The sequence below is a fragment of the Suillus paluster genome (assembly GCF_016628075.1).
Source record: "Suillus paluster strain FC165 chromosome Unknown EDB91scaffold_42, whole genome shotgun sequence".
Lineage (NCBI taxonomy): Eukaryota > Fungi > Basidiomycota > Agaricomycetes > Boletales > Suillaceae > Suillus > Suillus paluster.
The window spans coordinates 103,235-118,534 of record NW_024537602.1 but is presented as its reverse complement, the minus strand read 5'-3'; the positions used below and the strand labels follow the sequence as shown (position 1 = coordinate 118,534).

Here is a 15,300-nt window from a genome sequence, read left to right as displayed (position 1 = left end):
ATATCCTCTGCCTCATGATTGCCACATGTACTAGGCTTGTATGTATGCCCTCTGCTACTCTCTCTCTGCCCTCTCAATGTCTCACTCACAGAAATCAACCAAAATCAGTGGCTTGTCGAAATCGGTCATCACACATGGTTTCAAACACGGTCAGCGTACTTCTGGTGTGCTTACTGCTTCAGCTCAAAAGAAGCACATGGATGCTGTTGACGCTAGGTGCCAGTCTGAGTTGTGAGGTATGTCCATTGCATGACCACCTGTCACGAATTTCAAATACAAATCATTTTTTGTTCCTCGGCTTTCCTCCAGCTACTTCTAGTTACCGAACTGGTCATGTGACTTCACTTCCCGTCACATCTTCACCTCTTCACATATCACCAGTTGTTTCACTGATTGGTTCCCCAACTCCATGGGCTAGAACAATCTCGCTTCCGAAAAAAGTACCGGTCGGATCTTGGGCTTCTATTTAGTCACTGTATGACTCATCACTTATATCATGATGTCATGCTCAGTCATCCGCAGTATCGTACGACTCTTTTATAAGTAGGTTAGTTAGTGTAAGTACTCCTTAGACTTAACCTCTTCATTTCCACACTGGTGGTAGACCTAGACGTTCACACTCAAATCTATCTTGTTCATCATCATCCTTCTTGACTGAGTCCTAGTGGTTGTGTGTTAGTCTTTACCATTTGGTGAACGCTAGTCATAGCACCACCGCTCAGAGCTGATGTAGTCTTAGAGTTGAATGCAGTGGATTGAGAAAATGTCGAGAGCATGCTTGCTGATCAAGGCATGATCACTGATGACATACCATATGAGCCAGCCCCAGGTGATGGGGGACTTGACCTCAGCCACAAAGGTGGCAAATACGAGGCTTTTGAAGGGCTGTCTCACACAATGGCAGACCTTTTGGGATTGTAGGTGTGCATTTTGTTTTGTACATACACACTTATCAATTCCTTGTCAGCCACTATGTGGACCCTAGGACTTGACACAATCATACTGACCTTCAAACAAATCATTGGGACATGCAAATGAACGAACTCATTCATGCCTATCTGGACTACCAATCTCGCGATTCTGGAGATGGTATACCTACTGTCTCAAATGAAAATGACAATCCTTCTCTCAATACTGCCCTGGTACTCAGCAACATTGAGCTCGTTGATACTTTCTGTAGGTCCTGACTATTGTCGCCACTGCTTATACTTAAGTTTGACCTGCAGTTCGGCACCGAGCATCATTCAACATACTGCGATGCCATAAGTACGCCAATGAGACACTGATTTATAATGGTTATCTTGGGTGTTCACCTTTGTTTCTGAACATTGCTATCAGCCTTCGTACTCTTGCAGCCTATCGGCAAGCTCACCGGACTTGTCCCTGATTCACCATCCAGGCGCAATGCAAAATGCTGTGCCACTTGCATGATGTTTGTACTACCTTACTTTTTTTGCGTTTATTTACACTTCAACCTACCCTTCGTCAGATGCCGTATTGCCCATATCTCTGCTCTCAATTTTCTGCTGCTTATGACACTTTTCTTGAAATTGTCTATTGTGTTGATGTATTGCTGAAGCAGGCACTCAAGCACGACACTCCAAACTGGTGGCTGTTGAATGCATGCCCAGCATGTACTTACAAACTGGTAGATGAATCACCACTCCAATTTGCTTGGTTTGCCACCATCGACGGTAATAATAGCCTTAAGCGCTGGGCGTCTTCAAGTCCTAATTCTGTTCCTCGTGATGACTCTCGTTGGCCGAGATCAGACTACTGGATCAGTCGTGATGCAGTAGATAAATTCAAAGACGAAGTCAGGTCCAGAACTGTGGGTGTACTTTGTATCATCAGTTTCAAGTATGTAAAATAACCCTATGACCAGGCACTCGACAAGAACAACAAGGTCGATGACTGGGAGGATGTACACAATGACAAAGAAGTCCCAGGCGAGGCCATTTTCCATTGTACAGTCCATTGGTGCAACGCCAGACCCGAACAATACAAGAAAATGTTTTCAGTTTTTGATGAATCCAGTATTTTCATTGCTGCGTGACGTCACCATTTTGTCTTGGTTGCCTGCGATATGATTTGCAGCAGAGAATTGTGAGCACCGAGGCCACCGGGACCAGATATACTGAAACTCATATATTATTTAGAGCGAAGTATCTGCTCGCTATAATTGATCACCTAATGGCTGTATATGGGCAGAATGGCTCATGTGCTTACGACATTGGTTGCGCATTTTTGAAGACACTGAGTACTAGTTCTTTGGGTCCACGTGCAGATGCACTTGCTTTATGCATGATGGTGGGCACATTCCATGGACATGCTCATAACCACAAGTGCCAGCTGGACTGGTCACACCGAAGGTGAAGGCTGCGAACATATATTCTCATCATCGAATGAGCTCGCACGGAGTACGCAACATGCTAGTCCTTTCCATCGGCATCAGTCTATTGAGAAACATTTCAACTTCTGGGATGCCAATAAATATGCCGCCTTGAGTAAGCAATTTTTGTCAGTGGCGCCTCCGATCCTGAAATCTCGTAGGCAATTTTTTGTTCAATCATTACCGGGAAGCTGTCATATACCTGATCTGTCCGCTCCGATATTAATATCCGCTCCGCTTTCTGACCACCTCTGCTCCATCCATCCTCCGCTCTGTCCAATCACAGTCCACATTCCGCTTCTACGCTTCCACTCGACTGCCCAACCGGTCCCCTTCCATAACATCTCTATTCAACTGGATCCGCTTTCCCCTTTTAGATATATACTTCCCCCTTTGGTACATAGACCCTTACTTCCGGATCACCGGTAATTCCTATTACCGCTTGATCACTGATCCAACGCGTACATATTGATATCCGCTCTGACTTACAGTGGCTCAAAAAAGTGTCCAGATGTTTATGCATTTTCAAGTAATTGAACAATAGCAAGGCAGAACCAAACAATGACCAAAGGGTATAGGGACATGTCTGAAAGCCCTATATCATGGCTCAAGTCTGAGATATACAGCGTGTGAACCCGACCATATATGGGCAAGCTATGGTAATTCTAAATATATGACTCATTCGGACACTTTTTTGACTTTTTATTGAAATCACAAAATCAGACCATTCATACATAATACTCTTAATTAAAGCCATGTCATAATGATAATATGGTCTGATTGCAATATTATTTGAATATATAAACCCACATAAGATCATGAAATTCAACATAATCATCATGAAGCCCATCTCCTCTGCTCACAAGGATAATATCCTTGTTCTCTGTACCTCTGGTTTATCTACTAGGCAAATTGCCTCAAAAACTGGTCTTGGAAAGTCTACTATTATTACAGTCATAAAGCAGCACATGCCAGAGAAGGAAAATCATCAAATGGGATGTCCTCCCAAGCTTACTCCACAGAACAAAAGAGCTATTGTTCACCAAATTCTATCTGGCAAGGCTTCAAATGCTACCCAAGCTACCAAGTTCATCAATTCCATCATCACCACTCCTGTCTCCACCCAAACTGTCAGAAACACCCTCAGGGCAGCCAATCTTAAGGCTGTAACTAAGAAAAAAAGACCTCCTCTCTGTAGCTCATAGGAAGAGAAGACTGGCCTTTGCTTTAAAGCACCAACATTGGAGTGTGGAAGACTGGAAGAAGGTTATTTGGTCAGATGAAATAAAAATCAATAGAATGGGGTCATATGGCCAGGAATATGTGTGGAAAAAGGCAGGAGAACCATTAGGAGAAAGAGAAGTCAAGGGTACACTGAAGTTTGGAGGAGGAAGTATGATGGTATGGGGTTGTATGGGGTGGAATGGTGTGGAGATTCTTTGTGAAGTGGAAGGATGGATGAATGCAGAGCAGTACATCTCCATTCTAGAGGAGTGTCTACTCAAAAGCATGCAGGAGTCAGGAATTGATGAAGAAGACATTATCTTTCAACAAGATAATGACCCCAAGTACACCTCAAAACTGGCTACAACATGGTTTAAAGACCATGATATAAATGTTCTATCATGGCCAGCACAGTCTCCAGACCTCAATCTCATTAAACATCTCTGTGAATTACTCAAAAGACTACTTGCTGCCTATCAAGATCCTCCACAGGGGCTATTTAAACTATGGGAGAGAGTTGCAGCAGAGTGGACAAAGGTTGCTGAAGAGGAGTATCAAAAATTGATAGAAAGTATGCTTAGAAGGATTGCAGCAGTTATTAAAGCCAAGGGGGGTAGCACCAAGTACTAGAATCATAGAATAGTCTTGGTTAAATACAAAGTCAAAAAAGTGTCCAAATGAGTCATGTATTTAGAATTACCATAGCTTGCCCATATATGGTCGGTTTCCCACGCTATATATCTCAGATTTGAGCCATGATATAGGGCCTTCAGACATGTCCCTATACCCTTTGGTCATTGTTTGGTTCTGCCTTGCTATTGTTCAATTACTTGAAAATGCATAAACATCTGGACACTTTTTTGAGCCACTGTATGTCTTCGCCTGTGTAAAGTACTTACAAACTATATCCTTGGTACATAGCTTTATAACATAGTTATCCTGATCACTGCCTCATACTTAGAAGTATATAACATATCCTGTACTTAGATATTTTCCCCAGTCTTAATATTACTTGTCTTCTCGCAGTTACTACTTGTGAGAATTCTCAGTAGGACCTTGCCTCCTCTGGACACAAGTTTCATCTTGTTGTCACCTCTGACCCTCCACTCCAACTTAGAGCCGTGCTCTAAGTCTTCTCTTGACTTCTCCGCCCCTATCAAGTATTCCCCCTGCTCCTTTCCGCCCTCCGCATTATCCTCCGCCTCCTCCGCTCCTATCAAGTATTCCCCCAGCTCCTTTCCACCCTCCATCCTCCGTCTTCTCTGCTCCGCTCCTAGTCAGTCCGCCACTAGTAGCTCTTACCTCCCGACCCTCAAAGTGGACCTAAGTGGTCCACTCGTCCTATCGTTGGACAACATCGGACCCGCTCCAAATTTGGGGCACGTACTCGGCTAAGGGCGCAGCGCAAGAGCTGAAGCCAAGCCCCGACCCCTCTGCTTCCTGAGTCGGCATGGTACCTAACAGAAGCAATACATGTCATTCAAACCTTACAAGCCGAGCTCTCCGTCATCAAATGCGAATTAAATCTGGATGATGCAGACTTTGTGAAGTTCTACAATGAGGAAAAGTTGTATCTCAATCACTTGAAAGAACCTCCAATCTGAGATTGTCTTTGTATTTGATATGTTGAAGTCCTAGATGACCTTGACTCGTGCCGGTGAGTGGCTGTCTCATATAATACTATTTTGTTGAATAGGTTTAAATGGCAGGGAGGAATGGAACACTGCTCAATTGGCTGCCAATAATGCACTAACCACTGTTGGAGTCGGTGATTTCGCAGAGATCTGTGCTGCCCTTACTACAGCTCGCATTCGTGTTGATGCTGCTTACACAAAGTTGCAAAATGCAGAAGCCTTAGTTGCCCACATGGAAATTCAACTTCACATTGAGGAGCACTGGGTTATTGGGGGTCCTGAGTACATTCAGTTCAAAGAAGAAGCAATATTGGGCAAGTATCGCACAGCGTTAAATGAACTGGAGCGCCTTGTAGCCATGAGGCTTTTTGAGCTCTCAAAGCTTTCTTTGTTGGGCACAGGTAGTATGTTTCATCTCATTATATTTTACTGTTTTCATATTTTCTTTCAGGATATAAACTACGTCAGCAAATCAGAAAGGCACTACAGCACCGTTTGGAGGCAATTCACAATGCGATCAACTGGTACAATACCCAGGCTGCTGCACTTAACCTGCCATGTCCAAAATTGTCCTGGAAGAACATTGCAGAGTACAGCTTCTTGGGAGAATTCAACTTATTGTGTCACTCACGTACTGACATCTGCAAACTCGACTGGACGAAACCTGCTCACTGTGAGGCCACCACAAAATATTTCAAATTGTTGCGTGCGTGAGAAGAAGTATCTTGCCTCAATGTTGAAGTCTGTTGATTACGCACCTTCTGTCATGAATGTTACCAACTGCATGTAATTTTCGATTATTGAACCCTAAGTCACCTCATCCGATAAGATTAGATTAGATAAGATCCCTGATAAGATAAGATGGATAACCAATTAACGATCACTATCTTCACATCACATCTATACTACATCAACGTCATCCATCTATATCCGTAACCCTAGATATACGAAGTCATCACATCCTTAGAAGTCCTACGATTAGGCAACTGGCTACATCATAAGCATCTACACGCCTCTATGATTGAACCATAACCGAGAGTCCTTTACGAGCTATCTCTCGAAGAGTCATCATCCCTTTACATCGCAGACCTTCACTTCCCACACATGACATGTTAAGAGTCACCTCTGTCATTACCGAACCCCTTACATAAGAACCTGTTGCACAGTCACAGCTGAAACCCTGAACCCCTATCACAGAAGCGCCACTCATAGAGAAGCATGCTCATTACCGAAGACCCTGGAGAAACCCTTAGATCCAATCGTACCCAATACATCTCCAGATCCTATCTCTTATTGAGATCCTTAATTACCGCTCGAGACTTCTTATCACAGAACTCTCTCACACCCTTCTTCATTTCCGTTTACCCTGAATAGAAGCAGAACCCTGAGAACCCTGCTTAATCTCCGATACCCTTTTTCCCTTGTAGTTGATTGGTTGATAAGACGCCCTATACCCTAGGTGCAATGTTATGATCTTATATAGATATATCACTACCTTTCATACTCAGATATCTCCACCTAGAGAGTAGTATATAGTTTAGGTCGTAGTCAGTAGTACTCCTTAGACTTAACCTCTTTGTTCCTACCCAGTGTAGACTCAGACGTTCACTCTCAATAACATCTCTTTGCTCTTATCCTTGACGAGTCCTAGTGGTTGTGTTAGGCCTTTACCATTTGGTGAACGCTGATCATAACACCTTCGTCCATGATGAGGAAATGGAGACCAAAAAAGTTATTATGGACTTTCAATCATCTAATCCCCTCCTTGCATCTGGGCTGCAGCGACAATGGTGAAGTCACTTGGCCACCAACATGTTTCACATCTTCTGTCTCAATCAGATTGAGGACCTCCCAAGTTACTCAGGCATGCGGGGCATTGGAGTACATTCCTGCATAGGAGGAGATTCAGATGTGCATGATGTCATCACTTCTGAGTATGCAGATGCAGACATCATCTGGCAGGAGGAGCATGCCGAAGATATGGAGAATATGGCTAGCTATCTCAATTCCATTGTAGATTAATACTTTGTCATATGTCACATAGAAGAATAAATACTTTCTATGATAGCTTTTCGCTGCAATGTTCGGTTGATTGGCGTGAGCTGGCTTGGTATGTATTGTATGCAGGAGTTATCATATCCCCTTCCTACATATCATCTGCTACTTTCAATTGACGTGAGGGTACTTGGTATGCAGTAGTTATCATATTCCCTTCTACATATCATCTGCTAGCTACTGTAATTTCAACCATTGATGTGTTTTGATGGATTGTCATTTGTAAACAGCAACTCCAACTTGAAATCAGTCATGCTCAGGGGCAGGTTCTCAACATACTTTTTGTCCTGTAGTGCTAAGTTCTCTGGATATATTCCCTGCTACATATGCATATACTACTTGGGACTTGACATATATTTGAATGTACGGCCACACTATCTACTTGTAGCAGTGTACCAACATGATTCAGTACTCGGGTGTGGCAAGTTGCATTCCTAGTATACTATGCATCTATGACTCAGGTGACTAGTACAATTACAAGCACTCGCCATCTATTTTTGACCATCAACTTTAGCTCGACTCTCAATCACATACCACCTCCATCTCAACAGCAATGTCCCAATCAAAAGCCACCAAACTTCCCCCCATAACCATGGAACCGTCTTTCTCAGTCCAGAGCATAGCAGCACTTTACAGCTCTACTTTTGCAGAAGGTTTCGGAAATTCCAAGCGACAGGCTGCAGCCCATGTGCTGCTTTGACATGATGCTCATCTTGACGGAACTCACTACCACGCCAGGAAACCAAGCAACCTTCATCCATCCTATGCAGCATTCAACTCTTTTGTTATGACAAAGGACCGTTCCCTCTCTCGTGAAGAGTTTGTTGAAGCCTCACTGAAAGATGTCTTTGATTCCGTATGTGTCAGCCTATTTTTTTCATATTGATTGAATCAAATACTCTTGCAGATTGCCATGCAAGACCATCTTGATGGAGGGATATTGATTGTTATTCACTGCCCAGGTTTCAAAGCCAACACCACGCCCTCTCCAGAAGAGGTGGCACTTGACTTGTATGTCACTCCCCATGAGCTGCAGGAGAGCCCCGCATGAATCAGTGGAGATGTTGCTGTCTTGGTTCAAGCTTTTTGTGAGGAATTTGTTGTTCTGCACATGGAACACTTCATGAAGCATTGTCAAATCAAAGGTATTGAGGCACCACATCGTTGTAAGTCAGTTTCAGTACATTTTTCCATCATACATCTTTTCATGGTCTTTTCCAGTCACCTCCACGTGTATCAATCTTAGTGAGCTGCCGCACCTTCCAGCACCTTGTGATCCTGCTGGGGCACGTATCCAGTGTTCAGGCTATCCTAAAGAGTCTTTTGAGTGGGATCTTGCATCCAGATTGAAGAGTTCAACTTCTTTGGCTGCTATTTGCCATGCCACTGCTCAAGTGTCTACTGGTCCTCGTGGTACTGCTCAAGTGTCCAATCCTTGCACTACTACTCAAGTTGCCAGTCCTCACACTCAGATCTATCATCATCGTCCAGCGGATGCATTTCTCACGAAGCCGATAGTTTTGGGTCCACCGCTTGTTAGTATTGGCCCGCATACTGACACCATTCTTGATCGGTTCAAACTGGGTGATGAAATCCTTCCGAAGTTGCACACCTTGACCACCATGGTTCGTAATACCCATTGGGAGGAAAATCTGCGCTCTCCAAAATGGGGCCTCAATTATGAGCAAGTGTCTAAACTTAATTGGGCTCTTCATGCTGATTTGCAGCTCGGCTCAGGCTTCAGGGTAAGCAAGATCTAATATTTGACACTTCACATTGTGCTAAAGTTTGACACAAGGCTTCTTCTTCACCCTCTATTTGGCAGATTGTCAGGATCGTGGCACTAGTTTTCGTCACCCTTGCTGGTTGCTGTGCTTTTTACCTTTTTTATCTTGTTTTCTTGTAGATCATGTGTCATTGGTTTGGCTGGTGTCTACTAGCGTGGCCGATGAAACTAATTTTTGGTGTGCTTGCACGGCCCAATATTTATAGTAAATAAACTGTCTGAAAATCAATCTTTTGATCTGGTGTGATTTTACTGTCTTTGCATGATATATATTAGTGGTACTGATTCACACTCCCCACTTCCTTAGGTTGATATGGCAGAGCGCACCCAAGGACTAGCTAAGCCAACTCACACTAAGGTGCAGCTTACCAAAGAGGCTTGCACTGCAATCACACTACAACACCACAAAGCTTCTCAAAGTTTTCGGAAAGCTCTCAAGGACACATGGCAGGTCCTAGATGATGCTGCTATCAAGATTGCTTTGGATCACAAGAAAAGTGTCCATCGAGTGCAAAATGAATTGCATATGGGACACTCACTCTTGCACTTGAAGCATTCCAAGGTCAGCGCATGGAACTCTTTCCTATGGAAGAAAGGCCAAGACGGCAACAAAGAGAACTGTAAGTTTCTCTCTCTTTTGATACAGCCTAATCCAATTTATTTTTTTCACTGCAGACGGATGCTGGTAAAGATGTACTTGAAGGGATCATGAAGGACTTTAAAGATGAGTACAATAGCCTCATCAAGGAGGAGAAAGCAAATCTTGTTGAGGAGTACAAAGAATACAAAGCTACCAAGACTACTGGGCAACACATTTCAACTAAGTCGAAAATCAACAATGTCACTAACACTCTCAAGATTGTTGAAAATGAGGTACAATTTTCTGTCATGTCTCACAGTCAACCAACCACCAGTGTCTAACTCTTTATTTTACTAGCTCAATAATCTCTGCTCTCGTACTGGAGCAGAGACAATTATGTATATGGCCCAAGGAACCACCGACCTTCCGCTATGTGGTTCTCAATTTGTGACTGAAGGTGTGCAAAGCTTCATGGAATCTGTGATGGGCATCAATAATCAAGACCTAGTCAGCAAGCTGGAAGGTTTTGCGATACAAGGCATGACAGGTATATGTTTATAAATGTGGTTTCTGTTGGGCGCTACTTACTGACCTTGTGCAGGGGCAGCAAAGAATCATCAGCAGCGCATGGCTGAAGTATGTGCCATCATCCGCTCTGAAATTAATAAAGCCCTCCATGAGTATTAATTTGATTTTTTTTAAAGTTTAATGTTGTCTGACAGAAGGTCTCCAGAGACCATTGCCAAAGATCCAGATGCCAAGATGCAATGGGCACAATATTGGCGTAACATTGTCAAACGGTACTCTGTAATCATTGAGGGCTGGCCAGAGCAAATTCCATTTGCAAATCTCAGTGCAGTCTCTAACTCCCTTCCTGAATTTGAGATGCTTCTAAGGAAGTGGCAGTCTGGGGCCATCTATTGGAAGTGCCTTACTCCAGAAGAATTGGAGCACATGGACAAGGAAAGGGCATCAAGGCATCAAAAATGGTGCAATAGTTGAGAAGCAGCCAGCGTGCTCGCTCTGACAAGGGCAAGAAGAGACTGCCACAGTGCTGATGATGATGATGCTCCTCAGCACCAGAGGAAGAAGGTATATAAGAGTATGGAGATGGTCAGCAGCGATGATGAGGAAGAGAACCCTGATGTTGTGCCCAACACCACTGACAACATACCAGGATCATCAGCCACATGGCCATTTCAAGTGGATCACTGAGCTTGCAAGTGTTGACACGCAAAACATGGCCTTTGTAAGTGATCACATGAAGATTCTCCTGCTGTGCACTTCAATCTAAGTATTGCACACATTCAAACGCACAGAGTCAAAAGGACTTGATTTGAGAATTGACACATCATTCCCTCTTTGTCTCTGTGCTCATCCCCATTTGCACATCACTCTCTCATTTTTGTCCATTCCCTTCTCGACACCGCAAATCTTCAGTAAATCTGCCTCATGTCTTCCTTGACTCTACCTGCTGGCACTTCGGCCATTTCAAATTCAGCTTCTTCTGCCCCAACAAGTAATTGTTATCAGCTCCTGCCACCTCATCCGGCACTATGACTCATAACCAAATCCTTGCTGAAAACACCCGCAGAATCGCAGAAAATATTATATTACAGTCATGCAGAGATGCCGGAGACACGAATGTCCCAGCAGATGAACTCTTTATACCAGTCCCTCCTCAGCCATCTGGGACAGCACTTCCACAGTGGATATCGGCATTTACCTGACTTTTGCCTGCTTCTCAAACTCAAGGCTCGGCCGTTCTAGACTCGATCATTCCCAAGGTCGCTTCCAGGCCCAACATCACTTCTCTAGCCAAGGTTCTTTTTGATACATCCAAGGAACTTCCCACTGGCTCTGGGGTAGACTCTACTTATAGTTTCAGTATCCACAGCTTCATTCAAGATCTTTTCAATGCCGGGCAATATTGTCCACTCACGCTCTTCACCAATGCTAACACAGAACATCTTCACTGAGAAGGCTATTCCCTCAAACACTCCAAGATCAACGTCAACGGCATCTTGCACCATTTGCTTGATCTCTCCCAACTTGAGAATGAGTTGGAACTGGACGCCTTATCCTGGCAAGAAGCTCACCAACACTACCTCACATGGATTAAAGATATTGGCAACCCCCTTTCACACACCCGCTGGTCTAACCATTTCACCACCCTTTCCAAAGACGAAGCCATACGTAAGAATTTTTGTGCTATCCTCGAATTTGATGTCGAAACTAGACAAAACTATGCCTTGCGTCTGCACCAACACTGCAAGCGCGAATGGCGCGATCAACTACAGATGAAGAAATACAAGACCATGCAAGACATGTTTTTTCGGCAGCAAGAGTCTTCCTCTCATTCTTCTTTGGATCATTCCATTCATGCTGCTCGTTATGAGCCCTATGACAAGCGTGCAGGCAAGAAACCCTCAGATACAGACACTCAGTCCTTTCAGGACAACAAACCTGCCAAATCCACTGATCCCATGTGTATTATCTGTGGCCGATCCGGTCATCATTTCTCAGCGTGCGCTGAAGAGACTTCGTCGAAAGGAACACAAATGATCTCTAAATATTCCGCAGGTACCCTATGCAAGAAGTCCAATGGTTCTCAACTATGCGTTACCTTCAATCTCAATAACCCCAGACGTCCCTGCAAACGAGAACATGCTGATCAACATCTTTGTTCCTTCTTTGGACGTTCAGAGCACAGCACCTTGTCACATCTCTGTGTCTGAGTTCCCGGATGAAGACTTCTTCTTGTTCTGTACCATAGACTCTTCTTGCACATTGACTCTTTCTTCACCACGGCACATATATCATGATCACCTGCAGCATTTCTCATCACCCTACAACAACAACCTCAAATATTCTTACATTAATACACCTTACTCAGCCGATGGTTTTGATATCCTTTTTGAATGAACCAATCTCATGCATCAATTTCCCAAACTCACTTACAAATTGCATAACGGTTTCACCATTGGTCACGATCTCACACCACTCACCAGCTCTTATACTCCAAATAACCTACCTGGCGCTGAGATCTTCAAGGGAGTTTGTGACAAGTATGTCGCTGAAGAACTATCCAAAGGTCATTACTCAGGCCCATATACGCATCAAGAATTATTCTCCAAAATCAGACATTTTTGATCTTCTCCGCTACAAGTCGTCGTCAAGAAAGGTGTCGACAGCGCTCCAGACAAGCACAGAGTTTGTCATCATCTCTTATATGCAGGGACTATGAGTCACTCACTCGGTCAATGATGAAATCGATGCGGCCGAATACCCTACAGAATGGGGCACAGCTGCAGAATTTGCTGATATTGTACATCTAACTCTTCTCCGCTCCTCTTGTACTTCTGTATATGGATGCTCTTTGTGATAATCTCACGTGTGTCTCTGATGCATGTAATTTTGTTGTTCGAAGGCATGTATACGTACACATACACGCGTCATCTTACGCATACCTCATTTCATCTCCATCCTCACAATCCATCACACAGATTTGTACTGCCCCTTCAGGTGCGCAATTCGCCACTCTGGACATCAAAGCGGCATATTGCGGCATCCCCTGCGCTCCTGAGCACAAGCGTTATCTCATCGTATACCATGACAGTAAACTCTACATTGATCATAACATTCCCTTTGGCTTAGCATCTGCTGCAGGCCTTCAAGGGGAAGTCGCCGATGCCACCATCCAGATATGGTGCGCTCTAGATGTCAAACCTTCTAAGAAATGGGTCAACAATGTCAGTGTATTTCGTTTCCCATCTCCTTGTGGCTCTTTTTCCGCCATCTCAGATGGCAAACTCTATCACTACAACTATGATCTTCCACATGCCAAGTCGCTCATCGCTCTCGCTCAAGTCCCGTGGCATGAGGATAAGGGACAGCCTTTCTCAGACACAGGGGTTTATCTAGGTTTCTTCTGGGATGTTCCTGTGAGAACCATTATCCTGGTGGAACGCAAACATCTCAAATACATCACACACCTCTCCAAATTCCTCACTCTATATTGAGACGCGCAAGTTCCCAAGCGAGAGCTAGAATGTATTGTGGGTTTCCTAAACCACTGTTAAGGTCATGCTCAAGGGAGAGGTTACTCAAAGGGCTTCGGCTTCAGCTTGTGCGCTGCGCCCCTTACCCGAGTACGTGCCCTTAATTTCCGGGGGACAGAGGGAAAGTCCGACGGAAGTCCGGGGAATTCCAGAGGACAGAAGTCGGGGGAGTTCGGCAGAACTCCGGAAGACTATGTGGGGACGGAGTAAGGCTACTATGGAAGTCCAGAGTAGAAACAGAACATAGGTTAGACTACCCTAAGGTAGAGCCGGAGAAGTAGTCCTAAGGTTTAACCCCTAAGACTCGGAGGTGGACAAGAGATGAGACTCAAGTCCAGAGATTGCAGGAATGAGCAGAACTAAGATGATATTTGAACTGAGGAGTTCCAGAGTATTACAGGGGTTTATATACTGTAGGTATCATGTAAGTAAATCAGTCAGCAAAGGTAAGGGCTATGTATGAAGCATGTGGAAGGTCTATTACTAAGTGCAATGGATCAAAGCAGTGAAGTCGGAAATGAAGTAAGAATGGACGGATCAGTAAGCATAGTGGAATAGGACATAACCAGTAACCAGAGCAATAGCTAATCTAAAAGGAGTTAGGGGTGAGTGCGGAGATGAAGGCAGAGTGCCGGGCAGAATAGTAAGATGGAGGACTGGACTTTAATGAAGTAGATCCGGAATTCCAGACCTGGAGGTACGGGATATGACAACCACACCTCTTTCATCTTTCCTCAGGGTCGCTCTTACCTGTCTAATCTCTATTCTGACATGTCCGATTACGGGACGGAAGAATTCATCTCATGCTTCATCAACAAGTCCACTAAGTCAGATCTCAAGTGGTGGCTTAAGACTCTCACTCGTGTTCAATCACCTCTCGACTTATCACCTCAACCTCCTACTAGGGACTATGGCATTTGGGTTGATGCGTCCACAGGTTCGGGTATAGGCTTGCTCTGGAATCAGCATTGGGCTTTCTGGTGTCTGGCAGAAGACTGGTGTGGTCTGTCACAGGACATAGGCTGGTTGGAAGCCACAGCAGTTGAGCTGACCATTCGTCTTATTCACACTAAAGGCGTATGTCATGTGGATGTCTTAATCCGCAGCGATAACCAAGGTGTCATCGCAGCGTTTCAGAAAGGGCACTGTTCCAACTTTATGATTAATCTAGCCATTCACTGCTCAGAGGAGCTTCTATGCGAATCTCACCTGTCTCTCTCCCTCGTGTATGTTCACACATCAGTCAACCTCGCGGATCCCATTTCCTGGGGTATTTTACCTCCTGTCGCCTCACGTCTTTCTTCACTCCCCTCTCTCCCTCCTGATATTGAATCGTTTTTTCTCTAATGAACGAGAGCAATCTTTACAGATGAGTTATGCAGGGTGTCGACGTCGACACTGCTGCCACTGCATTTTGGGCAGCACATCCTCCCTCCATTTGTCAATCTGTTTCTCTCTCTTTGCAACAATCTCGCACATGTATCGCACGCACTCCACATGCCAGTTCATCCATTGTTCCTTCTCAACATTGTCCTCTTGTTCTCGCAAGTGATCGTCTTCTTCTTTGG

General features: G+C 44.3%; 4 protein-coding genes across 4 annotated transcripts; all 4 read left to right on the top strand.

Moving 5' to 3' along the window:
• Positions 1–1,028: 1,028 nt before the first annotated feature.
• EDB91DRAFT_1083603 (uncharacterized protein) lies at positions 1,029–2,056 on the top strand (the record flags this gene model as incomplete). Its single annotated transcript, XM_041315647.1, has 4 exons — positions 1,029–1,176; positions 1,339–1,436; positions 1,583–1,831; positions 1,886–2,056. 4 exons carry the CDS (start codon positions 1,029–1,031, stop codon positions 2,054–2,056), a joined length of 666 nt encoding a protein of 221 aa, XP_041175301.1.
• A 300-nt stretch (positions 2,057–2,356) lies between these two features.
• On the top strand, positions 2,357–2,512 carry EDB91DRAFT_1039169 (uncharacterized protein; the record flags this gene model as incomplete). Its single annotated transcript, XM_041312857.1, has 1 exon — positions 2,357–2,512. A coding segment is annotated over one exon (156 nt), but the record flags the coding sequence as incomplete, so codon positions are not given.
• Positions 2,513–5,482: 2,970 nt separating this feature from the next.
• Positions 5,483–5,964, top strand: EDB91DRAFT_1056167 (uncharacterized protein; the record flags this gene model as incomplete). The annotated part of the gene is made up of 2 exons (XM_041313980.1): positions 5,483–5,651; positions 5,702–5,964. The coding sequence occupies 2 exons, from the start codon at positions 5,483–5,485 to the stop codon at positions 5,962–5,964; spliced, it is 432 nt and encodes a 143-aa protein (XP_041175299.1).
• Positions 5,965–9,413: 3,449 nt separating this feature from the next.
• EDB91DRAFT_1017365 (uncharacterized protein) lies at positions 9,414–10,637 on the top strand (the record flags this gene model as incomplete). Its single annotated transcript, XM_041312506.1, has 5 exons — positions 9,414–9,711; positions 9,783–9,964; positions 10,029–10,218; positions 10,273–10,351; positions 10,397–10,637. Coding segments are annotated over 5 exons (990 nt in total), but the record flags the coding sequence as incomplete, so codon positions are not given.
• Between the last annotated feature and the right edge of the window lie 4,663 nt (positions 10,638–15,300).